General features: G+C 45.0%; 1 protein-coding gene and 1 pseudogene across 12 annotated transcripts in view; both read right to left on the minus strand.

The window, feature by feature from the left end:
- Positions 1-322: 322 nt before the first annotated feature.
- LOC102472332 (ribonuclease P protein subunit p29 pseudogene) lies at positions 323-1,025 on the minus strand (annotated as a pseudogene).
- Positions 1,026-3,580: 2,555 nt separating this feature from the next.
- Positions 3,581-24,793, minus strand: part of SP100 (SP100 nuclear body protein) — a 91,954-nt gene continuing 70,741 nt past the window's right edge. For 7 of the 12 annotated variants that reach the window (XM_014582338.2, XM_014582346.2, XM_014582342.2 and 4 more), the window contains 13 exons: positions 23,082-23,177; positions 18,559-18,633; positions 18,342-18,398; positions 16,499-16,603; positions 14,198-14,340; positions 12,988-13,026; positions 11,280-11,351; positions 9,662-9,703; positions 8,422-8,537; positions 6,572-6,692; positions 6,212-6,283; positions 5,507-5,650; positions 3,581-4,126 (listed from right to left, as the gene is read on the minus strand). In XM_014582338.2, coding sequence (XP_014437824.1) covers positions 3,998-4,126; positions 5,507-5,650; positions 6,212-6,283; positions 6,572-6,692; positions 8,422-8,537; positions 9,662-9,703; positions 11,280-11,351; positions 12,988-13,026; positions 14,198-14,340; positions 16,499-16,603; positions 18,342-18,398; positions 18,559-18,633; positions 23,082-23,177 — 1,211 coding nt within the window. In that variant the 3' untranslated portion in view covers positions 3,581-3,997. The remainder of the gene's footprint in view (positions 4,127-5,506; positions 5,651-6,211; positions 6,284-6,571; positions 6,693-8,421; positions 8,538-9,661; positions 9,704-11,279; positions 11,352-12,987; positions 13,027-14,197; positions 14,341-16,498; positions 16,604-18,341; positions 18,399-18,558; positions 18,634-23,081; positions 23,178-24,793) is intronic. The other 5 variants (XM_027766395.1, XM_014582326.2, XM_027766401.1 and 2 more) reach the window with 3 other exon arrangements.

Here is a 24,793-nt window from a genome sequence, read left to right on the forward strand (position 1 = left end):
GTGATTTTCAAGCCATTGGGTCTGGAACTAAAACCACAGTTGGCCATGTGGGAGTCCAGCACCTTAGCCACTATACCATCTACTGACCCTGTGATGGTTAATTTTTTTTCAAGACTAGTTACTTTATTTGCAGCCTGTTTATGCTTACATGTGTATATTGTTATTACATAAACAACTGATTCATCATAGAACATTCAGTAAACATCAAGAAGTATGAAAAAGAAATAACCTAAAAATTCTGCTAGTCAAGTTCACCAGTGTTAACCCTGGTATGTTTCTACCAGTCTTTTCTCTCCATGGAAGTAATAAACATTAAGATTGCTTATAAATACACATTCTCTGTTCCTGAATCGTCACTCAGCACACTGCATCGTCCCATATCATTAATGTCCTTAACTCTGATTTCTATTGACTGGAGGTCAGCTATAACTGGACTTGGCTGAACCAGCTCTTTAAAAGTCATGATTTCCACAGTGAACACACAATTTAGCTTGGGGATAACTTTCAGGTGGTCCTCTTTGGTGATAATTTCGAAAGCCTTGGTTTCCTGTAGAAAAATTCTTGTAACACCCACATATGAGGGGCATCTGGATTTTGTGGACTGAAATAATAGCACCACAAAGATCTGCCTTTAACAGCTTGGCTTGAATCATCTGTGGCTGCGTGTCTGGCTTGAGACCATTGCACAGGTCCCGGATGTACTGCTTCCAAAGTTCATGCAGCTGGAGAAAAAGATTGTATTTCTGTTGCTCTGGCTTAATGTCAAAGAGCCACAGTTACCTCCTCTGCCTGGCAGAGAGGCCTTTGGTTTTCTCTTTCTTCTCCTTTCTCTTCCAGCAAGTGAAATACTCTAGAGTAACGGCCTTGCACTGCAGCAGGTCCTCCAGGGCTTGCTGGCTCATGCGGGGCACGCTGTGCTTCAGGAAGGCCTTCACAAAGGCCTCGGCCCACACAGTTCCTGTATGCTGAACATCGGACTCTCTTGCCTCTTTCTGAGAAAAAGCACGGTAGACCACACTCTTCATCCTCCCACTGCTCCCGGTGTGTTCTGACGTCTACTTCAGGGTCGCTCACTCTTTCTCCACTTTGTTCAGCAACCTTCTGCCACCTCGTAGTGTTCCCTGGTGCCAGAAGCCGAGGGGTGCGCTCAACTGACCAACAGACAAGCTTTTACTTGCTACGGGAGAGTGAGATGTTCCTGTGATGGTTAATTTTATGTGTTAACTTGACTGGTTAAGGGACGAACAAATAGTTGGTAAACCATTCTTTCTGGATATACCTGTGAAGGTGTTTCTAGAAGAGGTATAGATGATCTGCTTTCACTAATGTGGATGGGCATTGGCCAAACTATTGAGGGCCCAAATACACAAAACAGCAAAGGAAAGATAAATTTCTCTTCTTGAGCTGGGACATCCATCTTTCCTGCCTTTGGTCATTTGAGCCAGTCCTGGTTCTCTGATCTTTGGATTTGGAATTTACATCAGTAGGTCTCTGGTTCTCAGGCCTTAGGACTTGAGCCACTGGTTTTCCTGGTTGTTCAGTTTGCAGGTGGAAGACGGTAGGGCTTCTTGACCTCTCAAATACAAAGTGAATCAAATCCCCAAATAAGTTTCTTTTCATATACACTAGTATTTTATATATGCTAGTGTATATGAAAGAAAAATTTATTATGCAAATGGACTCACTATATTAGCAAACTTCAAAAAGTTCATGGAAAATAGAATTAAAGTGAGTTTATTTTAGTGCAAACATTTGAGGTCCATGCCTAGTTTTTCTTTTTTGGAGAGGTTTTTGCTATAGGGCACATGTGCTCACCAGAAAGACAGAGAGACAGAAAGCAGGAAATCTCTCCCCCAGGGGTTGACCACACCGCAATCACTTCTCCATTCTCCTCTCTGGATCTTGGGCATGCACGCACATGTGTCTGGTGTGTTTAAACCACCGGGTCCGGGCTTCAAACCTCAGTCGACTACATGGGAGTCCAGCGATATAGCCATTACGCCAACTGTTGGTCCCTGTGCCTAGTTTTTTCATAGCACATATTTTTCATGAACATTTTGAAGACCCCTTACACATGTGTACGTGTGTGTGTGTGTGTGTGTGTGTGTGTCCTATATGTTCTGTTTATCTGGAGAGCCCTGGTTAATACAATAGGTCGACCTAGGCTTCTGCTCTTCTTCAGGACACTGTGACTGTGTTCCTGCAGCTCCCCAAGAGTTGAGGTTCTTAACTGGCCCTTCACCATTGCTACTCATCACTGTAATTATATCCACCAGGCATCTTCTGGGTATGTGGTGTGACAGGGCTGTTACCTCTGGAATCCTATAAGCTCTGTTGACACTAGGAAGTCTCATTACATGAAGCCATCACCTAGGGTCAACATCAGTTTACCAAGGACAGGCAGAAGTGAGGCTCTCAAAAATACTAGCACCCCACACCAATGCATTTCTTACTGCTTTAGTGAAGGGAATGTCTTCTGGGTTTGTGTAGTAACAAAGCCATGTGGCTGGTGTTTTGGTCTCAGTACATCCATTTTAACATTCCTGCCTCCCTGAGCTTTTTTATTTTTTTTGGAGAGGTTTTTGCTATAGGGTGTGTGCGCTCGCCAGAAAGACAGAGAGAGACAGAGAGATAGAAAGCGAGAAATCACTCCCTGGGGGGATGGTCACGCCACAATCCCTTCTCCATTCTCCTCTCGGGATCTTGGGCATGTATGCACATGCGCCTGGCGTGAGTTTAAGCCACTGGGGTCTGGGACTCGAACTGTGGTCGACTACATGGGAGTCCAGCGACATAGTCATTATGCCAACTGCTGGTCCCCCCTCCCTGAGCTTTATGATCTACTCTCTAATCCTGGTCAGGGCGGTTGGGGCATCTCTACCTCCTTTCCTAAGCACCACAAGCCAGTACTGATGCCTTGCCAGGTTCTTACTCCCTGATTCAAAGGCTTGGACTTCAAAGTCAAGGAAGTCTGCACTATTCAATCTTATGGTCTCTCTTCCGAGGTTCTATAGTAAAATATCCTCTCCTACAAGTAATCCTCTGTTGTTTCCAATACTCATTAGTGAGCTTTTGCTAGGTAATGCTATAGCAATAAACGGACCTTGAATTCTGATGACTTACATGACAGAAACTTAACTTCTGGCTCACTGAATGCCCACAGTGAAGCCAGGAACTTCTCTGGGGTGCTAAAATAAGTATGCCAGGCTGCTTCAATTTTTAGGTTCTAAACATTTTAGGATATTTGCACTTATATAATAACATATCTTGGGGGTAGGACCCAAGTCCAAGCTCAAAATTCATTTATGTTTCATATATACCATATGTACATAGCCTGAAAGTGATTTTAAATGATATTTTTGTGTTGTAGTAGGGTTGACTACAACCCATCATTCAGGGTCAGATATGGAATCTTCCATTTGTGGCGTCATGTAGGTTCTCAAAGAGTTTTGGATGGCGGAGCATTTTGGATTTTGGATTTTTGGATTGGGGATTTCAACTTACAGTATGATCCTTTATAGAAAGATTCCATACTTAGGATGATGAATTTCACTCTAAATTATTCAATAAGAAAATTCGATCAAAACAACTTTAACTTTTATTTAGAAAAATAAGTGATCAGGAATGAGAGCAACAACAACCAAGCTTTTAAAAAGCAGTATGATGTTTGCACAGGAATAGGCAAAGCAATTATGGCATCTTGGGCACGTTGTCCTGCTAATGGTATAAGTCTGAAGGGAGTAGACAGGAATTGGCTACATAGGCCCCAGCTGCAGTGGCACAGGCAGTGGGGCACTGTCACACAACATCAGAGTCACAGAGAAGATCCAGGTTCAGATCCCAGATCAACTCGAATATGCTGAGCACCCGCGATTCTGTCTGACGGAGTGCCTATAGGAAGGACTGCTGCGTGGAGGAGTCTGTCAAGGCCTCATTCTTGGTCTCTTTTCACCTCTTTCTCATGAAAGAAAGAAAGAATATAAACGAAAGCAAAGGTCTATATTAACAAAACAGTGGGCTGTAACTGAAAACGGTCATTGCTTCTTTCCTGAATTGCAAAAATGTTTTTAAAATTCTTCTCAAATTCAGCCTCTAGTTGAAGTCCCAGCCCGAGGAATTTTCGGCCCTGCAAAAACAAAGACAAAAATAATTTAGCCATTGGCCATGCAGTGAGCTTAGACTCTTGGTGTTTCAGATCATTTGGAGCCCCACTGCAGACTAGCCCAAAGATTAAGTGGGAGTTCATCTTTAGCAGGAGCGCGTTTCCTAATGGTTGGGTTACCTTGGTTTATCTGGAAGACAGAGAAACAGTGATAGGACTGTGTGGCAGTCTAATTCCTGACAAGAAAATAAGGATTGATTTAATTGTTAATGATTTTAGCTATGTCTTTTATAAACATGTTATCTGTAACAATATGATAGTACAGAAATGCCTAAGGAAATTAATGATATTTCCCCTTTCCTTTCACTCTCACGCCTTGAAGTAATGCTTGTTAACTTGTTAATAAGTCCTCGAAATACAGATAGAAAGAGATCCAAAATCGTGAAATTTAAAAATTTGGTTTGGTATCTTCCTTTAGAGAAGAGAGGCACAAGTAGCCTTTAAAATGCACTTGACTGCACTCTGTGGCAGCAACTAAAAGACTGGAAGGTGTGAAAACATGGAGAGCAACTGCAGATACCAGAGACCGTGTGGGGGGAGGGTGGGAACGGGGGTGGGGGGGCAGGAGGGAGGGAACCAAGGAGGGAAAAAAGCAAGACATTTAATGGACACAGAAATGGAAAATCATCTGTCGATGGGGATATGTATGGTAACATTTTTGACTGGGCCAATATGCAGTGTATTCATGCTGGGAAAGTTCATTTCGTATGTTATAAAGATGTACATGATTAAATGTAAAAAAAGAAATTAATAAGAAAATAAGAGAAAGAAAAAAATTTAAAAATAAAATGCATTTGTTGGCCAGCAGGTAGCATGGTGGCTAAGGTGCTGGATCCCACATGGCTGACTGTGGAGTTCGAGCCCTGGACCCGGTGCCTTGAGGGATACTCCAGATATATGTGCATGCATGCCCAAAATCTCAAGAGGATAATTGAAGAGAAGGGATTATGGTGTGGCCATTCCCCAAGGGTGATTTCTCACTGTCTTTTCTGTCTTTTTCTAGCAAGTACACGTGCCCTATTGCAAAACAAACTACAAGCAACAACAAAAAAACCTTTGTATTCCCTGTGCAAGTGAATAGCTCTGCAGGCTACTGTTGTCCGTGGGAGAAAATAGACTAGCCAGGAGTGAGTAAACTCAGAGGTCCGAGGGTTGTGTCTCTAAGGACACCTTCAGGTTTGTTGTTCTCTCCACACTCATCACTGGGCTTCTAGAACACTTGCAGCACGTTCACTTGTGTGGGCTTGCCACACCATGAGGGCAGTTGTAACATTCACCTGATGCAAGAAGATGAGAGATAAAGTGATTAGTGGAAAGGAAAAAGGAAGTAGGAGGCCCACATACCCTGTAAAACGCCTTGTGGTTCTTAAAGATGAGGCGCACATCCTGCACAAAGCCCTTCACCCGGGAGTACGCCTTCTCGGCCAGCCTCTTCTTGATTCTGTTTAACCACATGGGCTCCTGCAGGCCCTGGGCTGAGTCTCTGCTCTGTTGAGGAACGTAGGGGAGGGAGTGTTATTAGCGTGGCTCCAAGTCTGCCTCCCTAGACACCGCTGTTGTGGACTGTCTGTGCCTCCCCTGTACCAAGTCATACGTTGAAATCCTAGCCCCCAATATGTGATATGAGGAAGTGGGGTCTTTGGGAGGTGATTAGGTGGGGAGGGTGGAGCCCTCACGAATAGGAAAACTCTAGAGGGCACTTTCCTTCTGCCATGTGAGAACGCTGTGGGGAGGGCAGGTATCGGCCACCTGGGGGCCACCCTCACTGGAACCCAATGTGCTGACACTCCGATTTCGGAACCCCAGACTCCAGAGCGGGGAGAAATAAATGTCTCTTATTTCAGCCATCCAGTCAGTGGTCATTTGTTCTAGTAGCCTGAACTAAACCCCCCTGAATAAGGCAAATATAATAATAGCATATGCCAGCGGGAAGCAAATCCAAATCTGACAAATGCCAGTAGCAGGGGTTTTCCTTCCTTCCTTCCTTCCTTTCTTTCTTTCTTTCTTTCTTTCTTTCTTTTTCTTTCTTTTTTTTTTCCTATTACTTACGTAAAATGGCTTTGGGGCAAAAAAGAGGCTTTTGGGGTGAGAATAGATCTTCAAGAGGAGCAGCTCACATTTCTGTAAAAGAGGGAAGAGATTTCCAATGAAAAGCAGCTTGGAGAGAATGAGCCTACAGTCATGTTCAGACAGAACGCATGATTCTCAAGCCTGTGGACTCTGAAACAAACATGGAATCAGGGTTTTCTCTGGAAAACAACTGCCACTGCTAGGGCATGCTGTCAAAGCAGACCATGGACCAGTGATTTGCTGCTGGGTGCCATTCCTCCAGCCCTCTGCAAGACTGTGTCTGTCCCATGACTCAGGGGGGTGGAAAGGAGCGGGCATTGGGTTCACATTTACACTCACCAGCTGTTCCTCAGGCTGCATCAGCCTCATCAGCACCTCAAGTTCCTGATGACATGGTTGGCTTTCTGGGTACCTTTTCTGGATAGCCCCTACCCTGCAGAAAATGCAGTTCCATGGGTCCCTGAAAGATTGGGTAGAAAGTGAGCAAAAGCAGGTTCTGTCAATCAGTCACTGTTCCTATGGCTGCAAAAATCTCCTATTCAAGAATGAGTGGTGGTTTGTACAACCTTTAGTCAATCAGTTTACACAAGAGATGGGTGTGAATGCCAGATGTGGTGTGTGTGGAGGAGTGGGGCCTAAGGAAGGTCATTTGGAAGAGGGATACAGAGGCAGAGCACTGACGGGATGGGGAGGTGTGGTGTTATCGGTTGAAGATATTTTGATCAACTGGACTGGGGAGAGGTGTTCACATGTTGAAGTGTTCACTTTGTAAGCTAAACAATGTGATTGAATGTATATTAAAAAAAAATGAGTGGTGGTTTCCGTTTTGTGTTCAACTTCTGTCATGGAGGCCCCTGCATTAGCACCCCAGTAAGGCTCATTAGCCAAAGACACACCTTCCAATGACAGTGGTGGCAGGGGTGACAGCCTGCAAGTGAAGTGGCCCAATGTGTGATGAAAGCTCATTCACCTCTAAACTTGGGGCTCTCATCTGAGCCACAATCAGCCTTGAGAATGCACCCTGTTTTTCACAATCAAGTATTGGAGATCAGTCCTCGCACCCTGGAGTCTTGGGCCTTGGTGAGCCAATCGGACCATAGTGAAAATCAGGAAACCAGGCCTTGTTTCACAACTTTGCTGAATAAGCACAGGTCATAAGCTATAGCCATTCTCTCCTCTGGCATTGCCGTATACTTAGACTCTGTGCTCAACAAACTTCTTGGAAGGGAAATCTACAGACATGGTGCCACATATCTTTCATTTGCCCCAAGATTCATTCTCTAATCGTCTCTGGCAGGCTCTCTAAGCTGGGAGGCTCTCAATGATCAGGAGGACAAATGAACCATTCTAGCAGTGCCAACCTTTCCTTGTTCACAGCCAGTCTGGTTGCTCAAGGGGCCTGTTATCAATGCTCATGCTGCAGAGATGGGGGTTACACGTGGGCTTGACAATAACGGTGATCTGTCTTCTGCCTCTGCAGTCAGGAGGCAGAGGTTATGATGACTCCTTGATATGGCATTCTGGGGAACCCTACCAGTCAAAGGCAGAGGGTATAACTCCCTGATACGGTATTCTGGGGTCAGACGGGTCACACTAGTTCTCCTCCCATTACGGAAGGGCAATGCTCTATCGTCTCAGGGGCAGACACATTCCCAGAACATGTCGTCTTCCAGCCACAGCAATTGTCGCATCACACCAGTCACAGGGCATCCTACTGGTGTCCCCACACACTACCAGCTCTGTCCAAAGATACATTGTACAGCAAAGAAAATACAGCAGGGGGTCGTGTCCACAGAATTCACAGGTCTGACCAAGTCCCCTATGATCATGTTCCCTGTGATGGGTTGCTGGGATGGCCTTTGGAAGGCTCTTTACAACACCAGCTTTGTCAGCTGGACATTCCCACAGCAGGTGCATACACTGTCAGCCAGCAGCCAGTGAGCACACAATGTCATCAGCCCATCAGAGTGCGTGGGTCTGGGAACCAAGTAGGGAGGTGGGGTGGAGGTAACACCGCTTACTATTACATCTAATAACCACTTGAGGAATTTTGCTTCCCATTAATCTGCTGCTGCCAGCATCATTAAACAGCTCAGATGGCACTTGTGGATCCGGATACTAAGGAGGCTGCTCTCTCTGCAGGAGCCATAACACAGGAAGGAGGGGCTAGGGGGTTGCATCTTACTAACCTCTCTGTTTCCACAGGTGGGATATGGCAGTCCTGATGGAAGGACCTTGGGCAAGTATCGCAGCAGTACAGGCGTCCCCATCGGCTGCACACTGCACAAGTGTTTGAGTTTCCTGGCTAGAATGGGAAATGATGTAGACATCACGTGATCAGCAAGACCCCAGGAGGTCGACACTCCAGAGCACGTGATCTTTTCATGTACTGACGTGACACTTGTAACTCTCCTCAAAATATCAAGAAGAAACATATCTACATCAGACATCGGAGACGAGAGCTGTTCTGCTGCTCCAGGGTCCCACTTCCGGCAGCGGACTGTATCTAGGTCTCCCTAAGACTGCATTTACTCTCTCCTCTGTAAGTGTCCCCTGTCAGTCCAATTGCCCAGTGTCCTATAGGGAGAGGTACCCTCTGCAGTTGTATAAAAAGCTGCCCCCACCTGAAATATCCATCTAAGTGCACTGAAAGAAATCACAGTATAACCTAGCATAGAGAGGGGAGTCAGTCATGATTTTGGCAGACCCTAAAGCAGGCAGCCATAGGACAGGCAGGGAATGGACAGGGCCAGGGGCTCAGAATGGTTTGCACAGTATCAGGCACCAGCCAGTTTGAGTAAAAATGCCTCATGATTTACTAAGTGTTGGCACTTTCAGTCCAAACCTCAACACCCTGTTGGCTCCCATTAGACTGGCCACAGGGGCTCTGTAAAGGGCCCAATTTCCCTGTGTGCATTTCTCTGGAGTCCATATGATGGAGTGCACACCTTGAATGTGCCAGGTTGGCCTGGCCTGTTCCTTCCGGCTGATGCTTCGGGTCATCTTGTGCTCTGCCTGCACTAAGGAGTAGATGTTTGAGATTTCCCTTCCATCCCTGCTGACTTCCTTAAGATATTGGTAGCTCCTTCCCCTAACCAGCAGGTCACCCTGTCCAGGACCACTTCAAGCTCCACCTCTAGAGATCCCAGTGGTCCAGAGCTCCATCTCCCATACTCACTTTTGAGAGGAAATGAGGAAATGGGAGGGTTTATGGTGAAACTAATGGAAAGGGTGCTCTTGGACTGAGTCACCCAACCCCAGACCCATCTACCTGACCTGAGTGATGCATCTGGTACTCTCTGCTCATCTCAAATACTGACATACTCCAATGAGAGTGAGTGTGCTTCAGGGAAGAGCCCTACTGACACTGGCAATGCCCCCAGGGAAAGTCTAGGTTGTTCTGGGTTATAAGAGGGAGTTAGTACTTACGTAAGGGTCAGGTGATGTGTTTTTGTTGTTCTCCAGTGTTCTCTGTAAGAGAAAGATTAAGTGACTATAGTGAATACAATTTTTCATGAACTACAGATTTGAGTAGACTTCTTTAAGGGATTCATATCATGACCCTCTCTATTTCCTATCATAATATGAAATAAATGGGCCTTAATGGGTGTGTACATCTAACTAGAGAATAAAAAAAAGCTCTCAGTTATGTGTGAGGGACGGTTTGGCCCAATGCAACTTCCATTCCCTGGCTCTCAGACACAAGGCAGGCCTTGGTGAAGATACATAGGGAGACAAGCCCTTATTTCCAGATGGTGCCAAAGAGTCTACTGGTGCTCCTCCTCCAAGTGGCTAACAGGCCTTTTTCTCTGAAGTAGGAAGCATCACCCCCTGGCATGAGCTGCTACAGGGATTGATCCCCCAGTAACCCCAGAGCCTAGAGTCCTGGGGGCTATGCAAGTTTCCCAGGGACGCACTCCTCTAGCTCTCGCAGGTCTCCTGGGGACACTGCCTTATTTAGCATGCTCCCAAGGTCCCCAGTGCTGCAACTCATCTTCCTGAAGGTAAGCACCTCTCCACCTTCTTCTGAATCCCCAGAGCTTGCATAGACTTTAGATATCTGTGCATGACTTGACTTCCTTCCAGTCTGCAACAATGATTCTTCTAGCTTTTAGCTCCAGCCCCAAGCAAACAGCCCATAGACAAACCACCCAGTGTGATCCAAGCCACAATGACCAGAGAGACATTCATGTCACTGCTTCCTTCTCTGAGGTGCACAGAATCCCCTGCCCCACTTCCCATGAATTATCTTTGCAGGTGGGACAATGAGGTTGATCCCATTCTAGAGGTCCGTTGTTCTGGCCTCCTTTGCATTGTCACTGGCCAAACACATCACCCAGTGCTTAGTTGCTCCACAGTTGTTGGTTAAATGGATACATAAGTGCATGAACAAGCAAGCACGATTGTCACTTGGGAGAAGCGGTTTCTTCACAGACTGTAAGCGATTAGCTTGCACTTTTGTGTCTTATTATCCCTCCAGTTGTACCTGAGCTATCACCACCAAGTTTAACAGGAACTCATGTGCAGAGAAGATACCAACGCCAGCAGGTGCTACACGGTGCTGAGCGTGACATGGTGTCAGAAGTCTGGAGCTGGAGGAGGAAGACCCTTTGGAAAGACCCTCTGAGAGCCGAGGTAGTCACATGCCTGAGAGCCACAAGCTCATAGAGAATGGAGAGAGGACACCTGTGATGAAGGGATGGGCAGTAGCCATCTCAGCTGATCCGTCCAGACTGGGTTACCCTTGACTCTCTGGGACTGAGTAGACATGCTTGGTCATAACAAAAAGATCAAATAATGTCTCTTCCTCCAGAAAATTTAGTGGATGCAGACGTAATTATTGAGTCTTAATCATAAAGCCTGTGGATCAGGAAATCCCAGAAGCCAGTTTTGTGAAGACTGATTTTTTACTGTGGCAACTATCCAAGGTCACCTATGTCAGAGGTTAGAAAAATGCAAGTTCTTCCATCTCCTTCCTTTACCAGTGTCTCTCTTCTACCCAGCTGTGGAGAGGCCATGGAAGCTATCAATCATCTCACCACCTTACCTGGAATCCATTCGGCATGGAAGTCGCTGGTTTAGGAGCTCCACACGCTGTAGCCAGGCGTTGCTTAACATTCTGAAAAGTGCATTGTTAGGCAATTTCATCATTGTGCGAACATCTAGACTGCATTTACAAACTTAGATGGCGTGCCTACTACACACCTCGCTGTATGGTTTAAACTGTGGTATGGGTGACCTGCCATTGACCAAAAGGTTGTGAAGTGATGTGTGACTCTACTTCCGTAGAGGACGACGGCCCCTCTGTTGGGACCGAAGGCTTCTCTACAAAGGATGAGGCTTCCCAGGTCAGCAGCCTTACTGGCCGCTTCTTCCTTCCAATCACTCTATTCTCAGGAATGTCATAAAGAAAATTATTCCCTTGGGTACCAGCAATTAGCGTAATGACTATGTCGCTGGACTCCCACCTAGTCGACTGCGGTTCACGTCCCGGACCCGGTGGCTTAGAACTCACGCCAGGCGCGTGTGCGTGCGTGCCCAAGATCCCGAGAGGAGAATGGAGGAGAAGGGATTGCGGCGTGACCATCCCCCCTGGGGGGTGATTTCTCGCTTTCTGTCTCTATGTCTCTCTCTGTCTGGTGAGCGCACGCACCCTATAGTGAAAAACCTCTCCAAAAAAAAAAAAAATTATTCCCTTGAAGCAGTGTGTGTGCATGCATGTGTAGTGGAGAGAAAATATAAAAGAAAGGGAGAGAATGTGTTTTTTGTTGTTTGCTTCCTTGGGGAACCTGTGGCTGTATATCCATTCCAAAGGGAGTTCTCTGCTAGGCCATCTGGAGTGACCATGAGACATTTCTAGGAAAACCTTAGTTCCAATCTTAATTCATTAAAAATAGAATCCAGAAAATCCAATGAAAAGCAGTGTTTCTATTTGTTTATTGTCTAAAGTTCATTTCTTTCTTTCTTTCTTTCTTTCTTTCTTTCTTTCTTTCTTTCAGAGAGAGACAGAGAGATAGAAAGCGAGAAATCACCCCTCCCCCCAGGGGGGATGGCCACACTGCAATCCCTTCTCCTCCATTCTCCTCTCAGGATCTTGGGCATGCATGCACATGTGCCCGGCATGAGTTTGAACCGCCGGGTCCAGGACTTGTACTGCGGTCGACTACGTGGGAGTCCAGCGACATAGCCATTACGCTAACTGCTGGTCCCTAAAGTTCATTTATTCAATGAGAGAGAAAAGAGAAAGAGAGAAGGATATTTAAGCACCTCAATAGGGTTTTCTGGTGGCAATCCACCCCCAGTCTCAGTCAGCCTGGATCACAGCTTGCTCAGGGAAGTCCCAAGACTTGAGCATAGGACCTTTCCCCTATGGGTCCAATTGTGTTAGAGTTGTGCCATTTCCTGGCCCCTAACACTGTTTAAATGGAAGTTGCAAAGCTGGTAGTCATTAAATGTACTGTGTTGTGCATTTCAAAACTGTGCTTGCCTTTCCAACTTCAGTTCCATATTTTACATTTAATTTTAAATCAATACAGCATTTCAGATCTTTTACTAACACACACGTAAGAACAGTTCTGTCTTATCTCAAGTGTTCGAATGTCCTGTCCTCATACATTTGTCCAGCAACTGCAACAGCACCATCTTGCAAAATAAAAATTTACCAGAATTGGCTGATTAAAAAGCCATAGGCTACAGCGATGGAAAATCAGCAATATGACAGATCAGACACTGGCAGAAGGTCACATGATAATCACCTTTTTCCATGTTCTTGGTGGCTCTGGCAGAAATCTTTTCTGAAAGAGAAAATATTGATGATATGCTAGGTCCTTGTCTTTGTTTTGTGAGCTTGGTATTTCTGACTGCCTTCCAGATGTTTCTAGCTGAATGTCCCACTGTCAACTCAAACGTAAGGTGTCTTCATGGAGATGACTTTCCAGTTTCCTGGTGGCTGCTGGAGGTATTTAGGTGCCTTCCTCTGGCCTCACGACTCTACAGTCCACTCAGTGAACATATAGAGTCTCATTACCCACGATTCCAATGTATGGAATGTCTGATTCTACATTGTTGCTTGTCAGAACTGATCTTTTAAGGCTCAGCTCAGTGCAAACTGTTCCATGAAACTGCTCTTCAACTCAAAGCCAGAAATGACTCTCTCCCCCCAACCCCTGCATCTCTTCCTGCTGGTAACTCTTGTTATGTCATTGACACACGGACAGTCTATGGTCATGAGCTGCAGCTGTCCTCCTGATTAGGGGTTCATACCATATTCTGCTGGGAGTTTAGATGTAGCTCAATAAATATTTGCTGGGCAAAATCCTTTCTGTAATCATTACACTGCACAAGGAAGTGTTTTCTGGGGTATGTGTCAGAATGACCACGTATTTAGTCACCCCAACAGAGACCTTGTTTCTACTTGATCCACACCAGGGGGTTGATATCCACACCAGGGGGACAGCAAAGGAATTATTTTTAAGTGCAGTGTCTTTATATTCTCTTCCAAGAATAAATCTGAGGTGCCTTACAAAAGAAATATTGTTGAAATATTCTGTAACCCAGAACTACCCATATGGGAGCATGTCACATATATCCTTTGGCTATGTTACTTTTAACATTGGCCCCCAAGTTTAAGACCCCTCTTCCAAGTTACCTTCATGTGACCAAATGGCAGTTCTTAGTGGCAGAGTCAAGGCCACAATTTATGGTTCTGCCTCCAGACGTATAAGAGTTAATGCACTTGGAGGATTAAGCTGTAACATAAGGCACCCAAGGCAACTCGTGGGGGCTGTTAGCAATAACATGCAGTGTGACCAAAACAAACAAACAAACAAACAAACAAAACATGTAGTGTGACCAGGGCAAGGGAGGTTAGGACGAGTTTTTGGACATTGTGAAATTTTGCTAAAGCTTGGTGTTGGCTAATCATTGACTCTAATCCTTGAGTTAAGCCATTGGTCACGAGAGTACCTGGATCAGCCACTTCAGGGGCCATCCACCGCAGCGTAAACTCAACTTCCAATTCTTGGACCGTTTGTAATTTCCTTCAATTTCAAATTCCCTGGGAGTGAACCATCTCCCATCTTCACTCTGTATGCACTTCACTGAGATTCCTGTAAGACCAAGGCAAGTTGAACTCCCTGGTGAAAACACCTAAATTTGGCCTAACACATGGCATCTGCAGCTACCCATCCTGGGCTGAGAACCAGTGGCAGGAAAGTCCAGGTCTTTCTCCTAAATATGTTGGCCACATACCCAGCCTGAAGTCAGGCCAAAGGTAGAAGCGCATTCCTTGCAAAACACATATTGGGTTGTCTGCAAGTCATGATGTGTTTTTGCATACAAGAACATGTGTTTTCCTGTGCAAAAACACATCATGACTTTTCCAACAACCCAATGTTTTCTTTGACCTCTCTGCAGTGAGAATGATTACCACCAATATTTACCTTCTAAAAATATTTGTCTTTTATTCAAATGAGCAAATAAATTATGGCTCCTAAAGAATGAACAGTATTCTTTGACTTCCTTTCTGTAACCCTGGGAGAGAGCCAGCCTGAGTTTCATAGAGGTGGACAAGGGAACAGAACCCTCTGCGGGGCTCTGTGTCCATGGCCATGCATCCAGGCGGCCATGCAGAAGCCAACGCTGTGGCTACACTGGCTCCATTTTGTACCGCGCTGTTCATTTAGCTAATGACAATCAATTATTTCTCACATTTTGGACTTATGGCTACTTTATATTACAAGTAATTATGGAAGTGTTATCTAGCGGGAAAAACTAAATTACACATATGCAGTATAGTCAAAGGGCAAACATTTACACATGTTGGTACTCAAATAATTGCATTGTGGGAGAGGGAATTCATCACAACAGATAAACCCTGGTGCTGTAGGTTAATCATTATAATTCACAAAGCATGTCTGTTATCTCATTTTTTATCATAATAATGTGGTGAGGCAAGTATCATTATTCCCATTTTTCTCAAGAGGAAGTTTAGGGTTAGAGAGACTCCCTACTACCCATATGGGGGTAATTCCCCCTTATCCATGGTTTTGCAGTCTATGGTTTTAGTTACCCATGGTCAACTGCAGAACGGAAATAGTGAATGGAAAACTCCAGAAATAATTCATGTTTTAATTGTGCAGTGTTCTGAGCAGCACGATGAAACCTTGCACTGTCCCTCTCTATCCCCCCCAGGACATAAATCACCTTTGTCTAGTGTATCTACTCTATGTACCCTACCCACCTGTCAGCCACAAAAGCACACAGGGTGTGTATAGGGTGATACTATTGGCGATTTCAGGCTTCCACTAGGGTCTTCACATGTATATCCTGAGGATAAGAGAGGGGACTATGCACTTTACCACGGGTGAACCAGACCCTGCTGGAATAGCTGAAGCCTGAATGCAGCTCTTTTGATTCTACCTCCTGTCCTCTTCCCACTAAGCACAAGGCTGGACAGACATCCCAGGGAGTGGGGCTGTGAAAGCTGTTTTGAATTTGTCAGCCGTGTTCTTTCCACCAGCTACTGAAGCCCTTGCCCTGTGCTGGGTGACAGGTGGACATCTGTGGCCTGTTCCCCGGGGTACGCAGAGATGACTGGGTGAGCTAATGTTTCCTGAATTCCCAAGTCTGAAAACGCCACAGTGACTCCAGTCTACTTGGGGTGCTGTGCAGAAGAGTCAGTTTAGCTGCGATCCTCCCGGGAAGGGCCTGTGTGAAGGTCGGCCGTGGGCTGGGGATGGGTGGGGTCCCACCCTTCCCAGAGTTCACAAGAGAGGCTCGTCGTGCCCACCCTGTATAGATGACACGGTGTACACTGGACACCTGCTTTCCTTCAGGGGGTCTGGAATTTTAGTCGGTGATAGGCAGACGGTGTCTATATAACTAATTCCTGGTAAAACCCTGGACTCCTAGACTCAGGTCGCTTTGCTGGGAGACAACACGTAACATGTGTAGACTCAGTTTGTTGCTGGGGAAATGAAGTACGGCTGGGTGACGTGCCAGGAGAGGCTCCTGGAAGCCGCTGTTGGGCTCTTCTGGACTCCAGTCGTGTGCTTTCCCTTTCTCTGGTTTGCTTTACATCCTCTCACGTTAATAAACTCCTGCCATGAGCCTGACTATCCCCTAACCCCAGCAGAGCTCCAAACTAAGGCAAATCACCAAACCAAGGGCTCATCCTGGAGCCCCCAACACAGGTGCCTCCTCCCTCAGCAGGGGCAATTTGCAGGGCGTTTCCAGTGGAAAAGTGTGAAAGACCGCGAGACCCACCGAGTTTTAATTTATCCTTGTACAGAGTCCCCTTCACCTTGCCACAGGTCACAGGAAGTTGATCAAGTTGAAAATTTATATTTTTGTCTCTGGGAATTCTTGGACCTGCAAGGAATCATTTTTTTAATTGAAAAAAAAAAATCCATCTTCCTCTATAACTGTGCATTGTCTCTCCCCACCATCTTGAGATCCTCCTTTTATAACTTAAAATGTGTTGGGAGGCTTCCCCCAGGACTTGGCTCCATCTTTAACAGAAGGTTAGGTGCATGTGGATGATGGTGTCCCCCACTCCCACCCTCTAAAACCCTGCACGAGCCTTGTGTGGCAGGATCAGAATTTCCGAACTTGCTGGCCACCAATACCTACTGCACAATGACTTTCTTCCGGATGCGCCGAGGAAGATTTCTAGTCATGTCATTGCTCTGAAGTTTTGTGGATAGAGGAAAGAACCCTCCAGTGTGAGTCTTGTCTCCCATTCACAGTGTCACCTTGGAAAGCAGGCTGCAGGGGGCTCGGCTGAAGGCAAGGAGCCCAGTGTCCCTCCCTGCGTCCAGCTTTGCTTCACTCCACTTCACTTGAGCTTTCTCACTGGCTGAGGGGCCAGGGTGGAGGCAGAAGTGGGGGAGCTCTAGAGGAAACTGTAAATTGCTCAAGGAGAGGCCCCTGCACACCGTGAGTGGAGCCACACCAAAAGGGTCCTGAAGGTCAGGGCGTGCTCCTGCCCTTCCATCGAAGTCGATGGGGGAGAGGGTCCATTAAAGACACAGCTGGGGCTTCCCTCTGGGATGAGGAGGGATGCCCACGTCCCTCCCAGAGTCGGTTTGGAGATAAACAGACTATGAGAATCGGGCGAGTCTGGCACGGAACTCATTTACCAGCCATCCCCTCTTGCTAACTGAGGAAATCAGTCAGAACAGTTCAAATGCTAGGCCAAAGTCACAGTTAAAGAAAGGTTAGGACATGGGTCCCTTTTGGTAGGAGCTGTGGCTCTCCACGTAAGCAAGGGAAGGGCCAGCTAAATACCACGTGGGTCGCACTGTGTGTGTGTGTGTGTGTGTGTGTGTGTGTGTGTGTGTGTTTGATAATCAGAGGGAGATAGAGAGCGAGAGAAGGGGAGAGGGAGAAAGCACCCCCAATGGGTGTGGTTATCCCACAACCCCTTCTGCTCCATTTCTTCATCCTGTCAGGATTTGGGGCATGCATGCACAGGTACCCAAGTGTCTTTCAAAATATCAGGGCTAGGATTTGAACCATGCAGGTGGCTATGCGAGATCTGACTCTCTTAACCACTAGGCTATGGGGCTGGGCTTATACTTTTTTCTTTATATTTTCCCCTTCAAATGTTATCAGTGTGGGGGCCAGCAGTTGATGTAATGGCTATGTCGCTGGACTCCCATGTAGTCGACCGCAGTTCGAGTCCCGGACCCGGTAGCTTAAACTCACACTGGGCGCATGTGTGTGCATGCCCAAGATCCCGAGAGGAGAATGGAGGAGAAGGGATTGTGGTGTGGCCATCCCCCTAGGGGGTGATTTCTCACTTTCTGTCTCTCTGTCTTTCTGGTGAGCACATGTGTCCTATAGCAAAAATCTCTCCAAAAAAAACCCAAAAAACAAAACCACAAATGTTATCGGTGCAATGAAGGGAGCTCTGAACAGAACCTACAAGACCTGAGGTTTTCCCAGATTAGCTGGCTAGTTAACAGTGTGGGATTTATCACCAACCTAGCCATCGCTTTGGCAAAATTGAGCTCCATGAAGACCCTAATATTTGGTCCCAGTTCCACAAGCCAAGTAAAAAAACTGTGATGTTTAATTATTAAAATTGAGTTAATCATTTTATTACCCTTTCTTCTTCTTCTTTTTATAGGTCCAGTGTTGATTCTTTCTCTCTCTGAAAAAGCTGAAAACAACATAAATGTTTCTCGTTTATAACATTTCATCACAAATAGTAGTGTTTTAGAAAATACACCATTCAAATATAACTTTCTGGGAGCCTGTGCAATACTTAAAGAAAATGTCAAACACCTCGCTCAGAAGTCGAAGGGCCGTACAGTACGCACCTGCAGTTTTGCAGTTCAGAACCTCTCTTGCGACCCCTTGGCTCTGCAGTTGAGGCATAAAAGCATTCCTTGGCACTGTGCAAGGGAAAGAATGTGGCTGTAACTGTGTCTCAACAAAGCTTATTTATAAACAGCTGGCGGGTTGGATTTGCCCTGGGGGCGGCAGTTTGCTGACCCCTAGCTTAGACAGTTAGATGATACTTAGCCGAGATTCTTTCTGTATTGCTTGATCTTCAAATAGTTCCAGATACATTTGAAATGTTGCACGTGTTTCCCAGCCAAAAGGTAGGAATGATAAAGAAAGTGAACATGTGTTGAGTGCTTGTGGGCAGGAACTGTCCTTCAAACTTTGCCTCTAGAAATTGACTTCAGTTTTAGAACAAGTCTATCAAGCAGGTATTAATATTACACTCATTTTTCAGAGGAGGAAATTGCTGTTTAGATATAAACATGCAAATTAAAGAAAGGTATTGAACATTTTCCTTGGGAAAGAGACAGAGATTAACAAAACTAAGAAAAAAGTCCAGCCATATGAGGTCTTGGACAGACCTCATGGTTGACTCTATTGGTCAGACAGTTGCCACAAATCCGAACTGAAATGGTGGGGAAAATGGCCAAGGACTTAAAAACTAACCCAATCAGGATTACTCAAGAGGAATTTGTGGAAATGAAGTCTCAGAATTGTAGAGGTGAAGAGAATACAAAGGATTGACTTAAAAGATATCTCAGGGAGGGCTGGCAGGTGTTTCTCCCTAGTCAAAATGAAGAATAATAATAAATAAATTAAATAAACAGATATTTTAAAAAAGATATCAGGGAACCAGGAGGTGGCATGGTTGTTAAGGCACTGGACTCCCACATGACTGACTATAGTTCAATTAAAAATAAGTAATAACAATAAATGAAATTAAATAATTAAAAAAGCTGTATCTCAGATTAATGTAATACACTGTATCTAATTTTTTAGTTGATTGGGTGTGTCCAAAAAAAGAGCAAGTTGCTCCCTAAGTGTGCTTAGGCCACCGGGTCCAGGATGCCAACCACGGTTGACTACATGGAAGTCCAGCGACATAGCCATTATGCTAACAGCTGGTCTGAAAAGGATCTTTTTCTCAATCAAACACAAAGAAGCCTTGGGGTTGATGGTGTCTTTTCTTTCTTTTTCTCCCCATAGGGTGCATGCGCTTGCCAGAGAGAGACAGAGAGAGGGAAAGTGAGAAATAACCTCATAGGGGATGGCCATACTGCAGTTCCCTCTCCTCCCTTCACTTCTTGGGAGTTTTGGCATGCATGCATGCCTAGAGTGATTTTCAAGTCCCCAGGTCTGGACTCAAACCATGGTTGGCCATGTGGGAATCCAGCACTTCAACCACCACACCACCCAGTGGCCCCAATGATGTCATTTTACTTTCTCGGTCTTTGCGGTAACTTTTTAAAAACCTCATCAAGATAAAAATGCCCCAGGGGACATGTTTGTGATAATTCAGACCCCAGGAGGAATCATATCTTAAGACTAAATGTGTTCTACCTTATAAAATGTTACCCTTAGAAAGTCTACTAAGATATAGATTCATTCATGGAGACATGTGGAGAAGAAAGATAGGAAACTTGTGTGAAAGAATAACAAACTTGGCTACTTATACTAAAAGTTTAAGAGAAAAAAGTAAAATGGAAAAATAGAGACCTCAAAGAGGTAGATGAAGCTTTCTTCACACTTGTGGTTTGTCTCTCAGAGAAAAATTTACTCTGGGTTGATCAGTTTCAAAGAATGTGATCGGACCAAGTTTGATAGTTGGTGTGGTTGTGAGGGGTGAAAGGTCATTCAGAAAGGTGTGGCTCAGTGTGTGACGCTCCCTCTTGTCACATGCTATAGCAAAGATGCCTCCAGGAAAACTGACAGGCTGGAACTCTCGCTCTCTCACCCTCTTCCATAAGAATCAAGGTTCAGGGGACCAGCAGATGGCAAAATGGCTACATCACTGGACTCCCATATAGTCAACCGCGGTTCGAGTCCTGGACCCAGTGGCTTAAACTCATGCTGGGCATGTGTGCGTGTGTGCCCAAGATCCTGAGAGGAGAATGGAGGAGAAGGGATTGCAGCATGGCTATCCCCCTTGGGGGAGATTTCTTGCTTTCTGTCTCTCTGTCTCTCTCTGTCTTTCTGGCGAGCGCATGCACCCTATAGCAAAAATCTTTCAAATAAATAAATAAATAAAGGTCCATGAGAAGATTCCCAAGCTTTTTCCTTGCTTTGTGCTTTCTCGCTTCTCATAGGGGACCAAACTAGAGTCCCAGCCCTGGCCATACCCTGGGTCCATTGAGCAATACCCATTATTGGCCAACATTCACCTTCCTGCTCTCAGTCTCTCTCTGTTTAAATCCTTCTAGACCTAGTGGATTAGCTAGACTTTCCTTTCAATGAAAACTCATGGAGGAAAGACAGCTTTGGGACAAAGGAACAAAAGCTTATTGTTCTCCACCTCAGTTCTTAGCAAGGAGATAACTGGGCTGAAGACCAGATCATATTTAGTAAAGTGCTGCTGAACTTGGCTTTACAATGGTTCTTTGTGTGTTACTTCCTCCAGCACCTTGGGCGTTGTCTTACATCCAGGAAGTCAAATAACTAGACAAAGCAGGATTGAACTATTCTTGGGTCTACTAGTCTTAATAACTACCTAATAATACTAAAATCCCCCAGTGGTCCCTACTCATAATAATATAGTCAGAAAAAATGAAGTTATCAAATAATTTTGTTAATAATTGGGACTAACCGTTCTGTGCAAAAATGTGTCAGGGTCTTCAGGTGACTCTGGCTTTTTCAAGGGATCTGAAGAAGCCTCAAGGGCCAAGAACAATACAACAGGAGCCCAGTGTTCTTACATCCCTGGGCAGGATGCATAGAATGTGTCAGGGCTAAGGAGGCTTGTTTTTGTCAGCATTAGCCTTCCCTACTGCCTGGCCTCATGAGATAAGCTACATTTCTTTGGAGAGGGTTGTCAGACATCTACTTGCCATCAACTCAAGTGAGAATATTTTGAGACATTTTGCTGGAGGGTCAGGTGGTGGCATAGTGGTAACACAATGGGATCCACATGGGAAGGTCCTGGGTTCACATCCTGGGACCTCCTTGTACACACCAGGTGCATGCATGCCCATAATCTGGGCTGGCAGAGACTGGGATAAATTGTATGGGGACCCTGTCACGGGTATCTGTTCCTCTGTTTCTCTCTGTCTCTCTTATGGAAGAAATAAACAAATAAACTTTAAAATAAGACATCCATGCAAGAGAAGGATCTCTGTCCTTGGAAATGACAGGGAAGGAGAGGCTCTCTGGCTCACCCTTGAGAAGTGTGAAGGTGAAGGTGGTGGCTAAATGGGTCTGTGGAGGCAGAGAGCTGAACATAGAGACAGCAAGGGAATCACAGTGTGGTGGGGAACCTGTGGATGGGGCCTGGACTAGGTGTTTTTCATAGATACTCTGTCTAGGTAAATGCAGCAAGGGTGTGGACCGTCTAGAAGGACTGTTCAATGTCTTAATTTCTAAATAAGTCGGCCACTATCAAGTACTGGGAGCAGACAAAATATACTTCTGCTCTCCTAGTGGAAAATCTCAAGCAGAACAATTTTTGTTCTAGTTGTGTGGCCAGAGAAGTAGTTTTAGACAGATTTGTCTACATTTTGGCAAATTTGTCTGTAAATTTGAGCCAGGGACTGGCTGAGTGAAGAACGGGATGATGATGAGGCAGCCTAGCAGGGGAAGGTGCTGTCTTCTCTGCTGTTTTACTTCACAGCAACCCAGTGGAGTTTTCTAGAATCATCTGCAAGTTGTATTGGAAGGAGGCCTTACATTTTAGAACTTCAACATGGAAGTGGTGAGGTAAGGAGGCTGAACATTTGATTCTGTAGAAATGGGTGTAAGGTCTTAAAATGAACTTCAGAATGATGAGTTTCTGTTCTTGCCCCTCCAGCCAGCCATGTTGGGGGTCATTAAAGACACTCTACAGGGGCACCACATTTAAGAATCAGGAGTGGGGGGCCGTCCAAGGTCCTTACTGAGTACAGTGGGAAATTCACATGTGAAGCTGGGGTGGACCTCAAAGGGTAGTCAGTCTAACTTACTTTACAGATGAGTAAAGAGGCAGAAGAGGTGAAGTGACAGATCCATGCCTACACTATTGCAACAGGATGATGGGCAAGAGGAGGGACGGCTACATCACTTGTGAGTCACGTGGTTTTTAAATGCCTCTGACGATTTGCAGCCTGGACAGTTAACAGCTCAGCAGAGGTAACACTGCAGGACCCGTGGACCTGGGTCTGGTTGCAGATTCGTTATCAAGTTACTCGTGTGCAGTGTCAGCATCTTTCTCTCTCTCTGACCCATTTTGGAAATTGACCAAACTTCTGGTTAGTACAACTCATCGGTTAGTACAACTGCACAAAGCCATCAGGGACATAAGTTTGTTACCAAAAGCACAGAACAGCAGATGAGAATTTAGATGTTTAGTTATTGAACATGTATTCACCTTTTAAAATGATGTTTTTACCTCTTGGTCGGACTCTTTTCCTTGGGACTTTGTTTCTCAGAGTTGAGGGGATTCTAGGCCTGCCTCTCTTTCCCCCTGAAAAAAGTGGAAAAATATAATAAAAGATGTTGCCAAAAAGTTACATTGTATATAATAATACTTTTTGAAAATTTTACTTAGGAATAATTTTTAAGGTGCTTAACACATAAAGAAAAATAAAAACCCATAGCCTTGGAATTACTAAGCTTCTGACACGAACCTGGGTTCATTCTACATTTCTTCTGTTTCTCTCTGTCTCTTTTATGGAAGAAATAAACAAATAAACTTTAAAATAAATATGGAAGAAATAAATAAACTTTAAAACTTTTAATACCAGCATTAATCCAAATCAATTTACCTCACACCAATAAGAAAATCACTAGCAGATGATAAGACAGACTTCATTTTATCTTTTGACATTAACCAAAATTTATTTACTCTACATTTATAAAGAGATAATTTAATATTACATTTATAATAATAATGAGAGCTAGCACTTGTTAGTGCTTTTTTTGTTTTTGTTTTTTTTTTAGAGAGATTTTTGCTATGGGGCACGTGCACTCACCAGAGAGACAGAGACAGAGAGACAGAAATCAAGAAATCACCCCCCCCCCAGAGGGGATGGCCACACCGCAATTCCTTCTCCTCCATTCTCCTCTCAAGATCTTGGGCATGCATGCACATGCACTTGGCATAAGTTTTAACTCACCAAGTCTCAGACTTGAACCATGGTTGACTGTGGGAGTCCAGAGACATAACCATTATGCCATGTTCTGGTCCCCATTATGTGCTTATTATGCTCTGGATACTATTATGAGACTGTTAACATCTACTGACTTATTTACTTACTATCCCATTACCAAAGCATGGAAGCATACGGAAATGACAAAATTAAGGGAAGCATTGCAAATATCCTTTAGTTGTGAGGCAGAAATCAATAGCGGCCATGAAAAGATTTAGATTGTCCTGAGAGACATGTTGGTAAGCTACACAGATGAGCTGCTGGCCATTGTCTGAGCTTTGAATGAAGACTTTTGGGCTGAAAATATGATCAAAGGGTTTTTTTTTTTTTAACACAAGTTTGGACAAAAAAAATTAGAATCTGAGAAACCAGTCAAGAGAATATTGCTCAAAGGGAATTGGTAGACCTAGAGGTTCAAGACCTAGAAAGCTTTAGGATTAGAGATCGCTGAGGAGGGTTGACCAGCAGTCTAACTCAGGAGGACATGCTTTCAGAATCAGCAGGTGATGGGGTGGGTGGACAGACAGTAATGCATGTGCAGGTGCATCTCAGGAGTGCCGTGTTCAGCACGTTGATGACTAAGGTAGGGCAGTGAGGTGCCTGCCTTCCCTCCCCTCTTTTATTCCTTCCTCTTTTCTCTCTCTCTCTCTCTTTCTCCCTCTCTTTCTCTCTCTCTCCACTACATCCTCTTCAATGGCTGCAATATGAACTCATTCAGCCAATAACATCTTAGGCAAACATAGGTACTTTCTCTGTCCCTGTTTGGTTTTTCTCCTGGTATTGTTGGAATCACCTTTTATCAAAGTCTGTGGAGGCCAAATGAGTCACAGGTATAAAGGTATTCTGGGTCACCTTTCCAGAGTTCTCCTTACAAGAAGGTTTGGGTTTAAGATCTGCTAATAATATAGAGCTCCTGGGCTTTGCTTTGCAA

This window comes from Tupaia chinensis, unplaced genomic scaffold (assembly GCF_000334495.1).
Source record: "Tupaia chinensis unplaced genomic scaffold, TupChi_1.0 Scaffold000066_1, whole genome shotgun sequence".
In the NCBI taxonomy this organism is placed as follows: domain Eukaryota; kingdom Metazoa; phylum Chordata; class Mammalia; order Scandentia; family Tupaiidae; genus Tupaia; species Tupaia belangeri.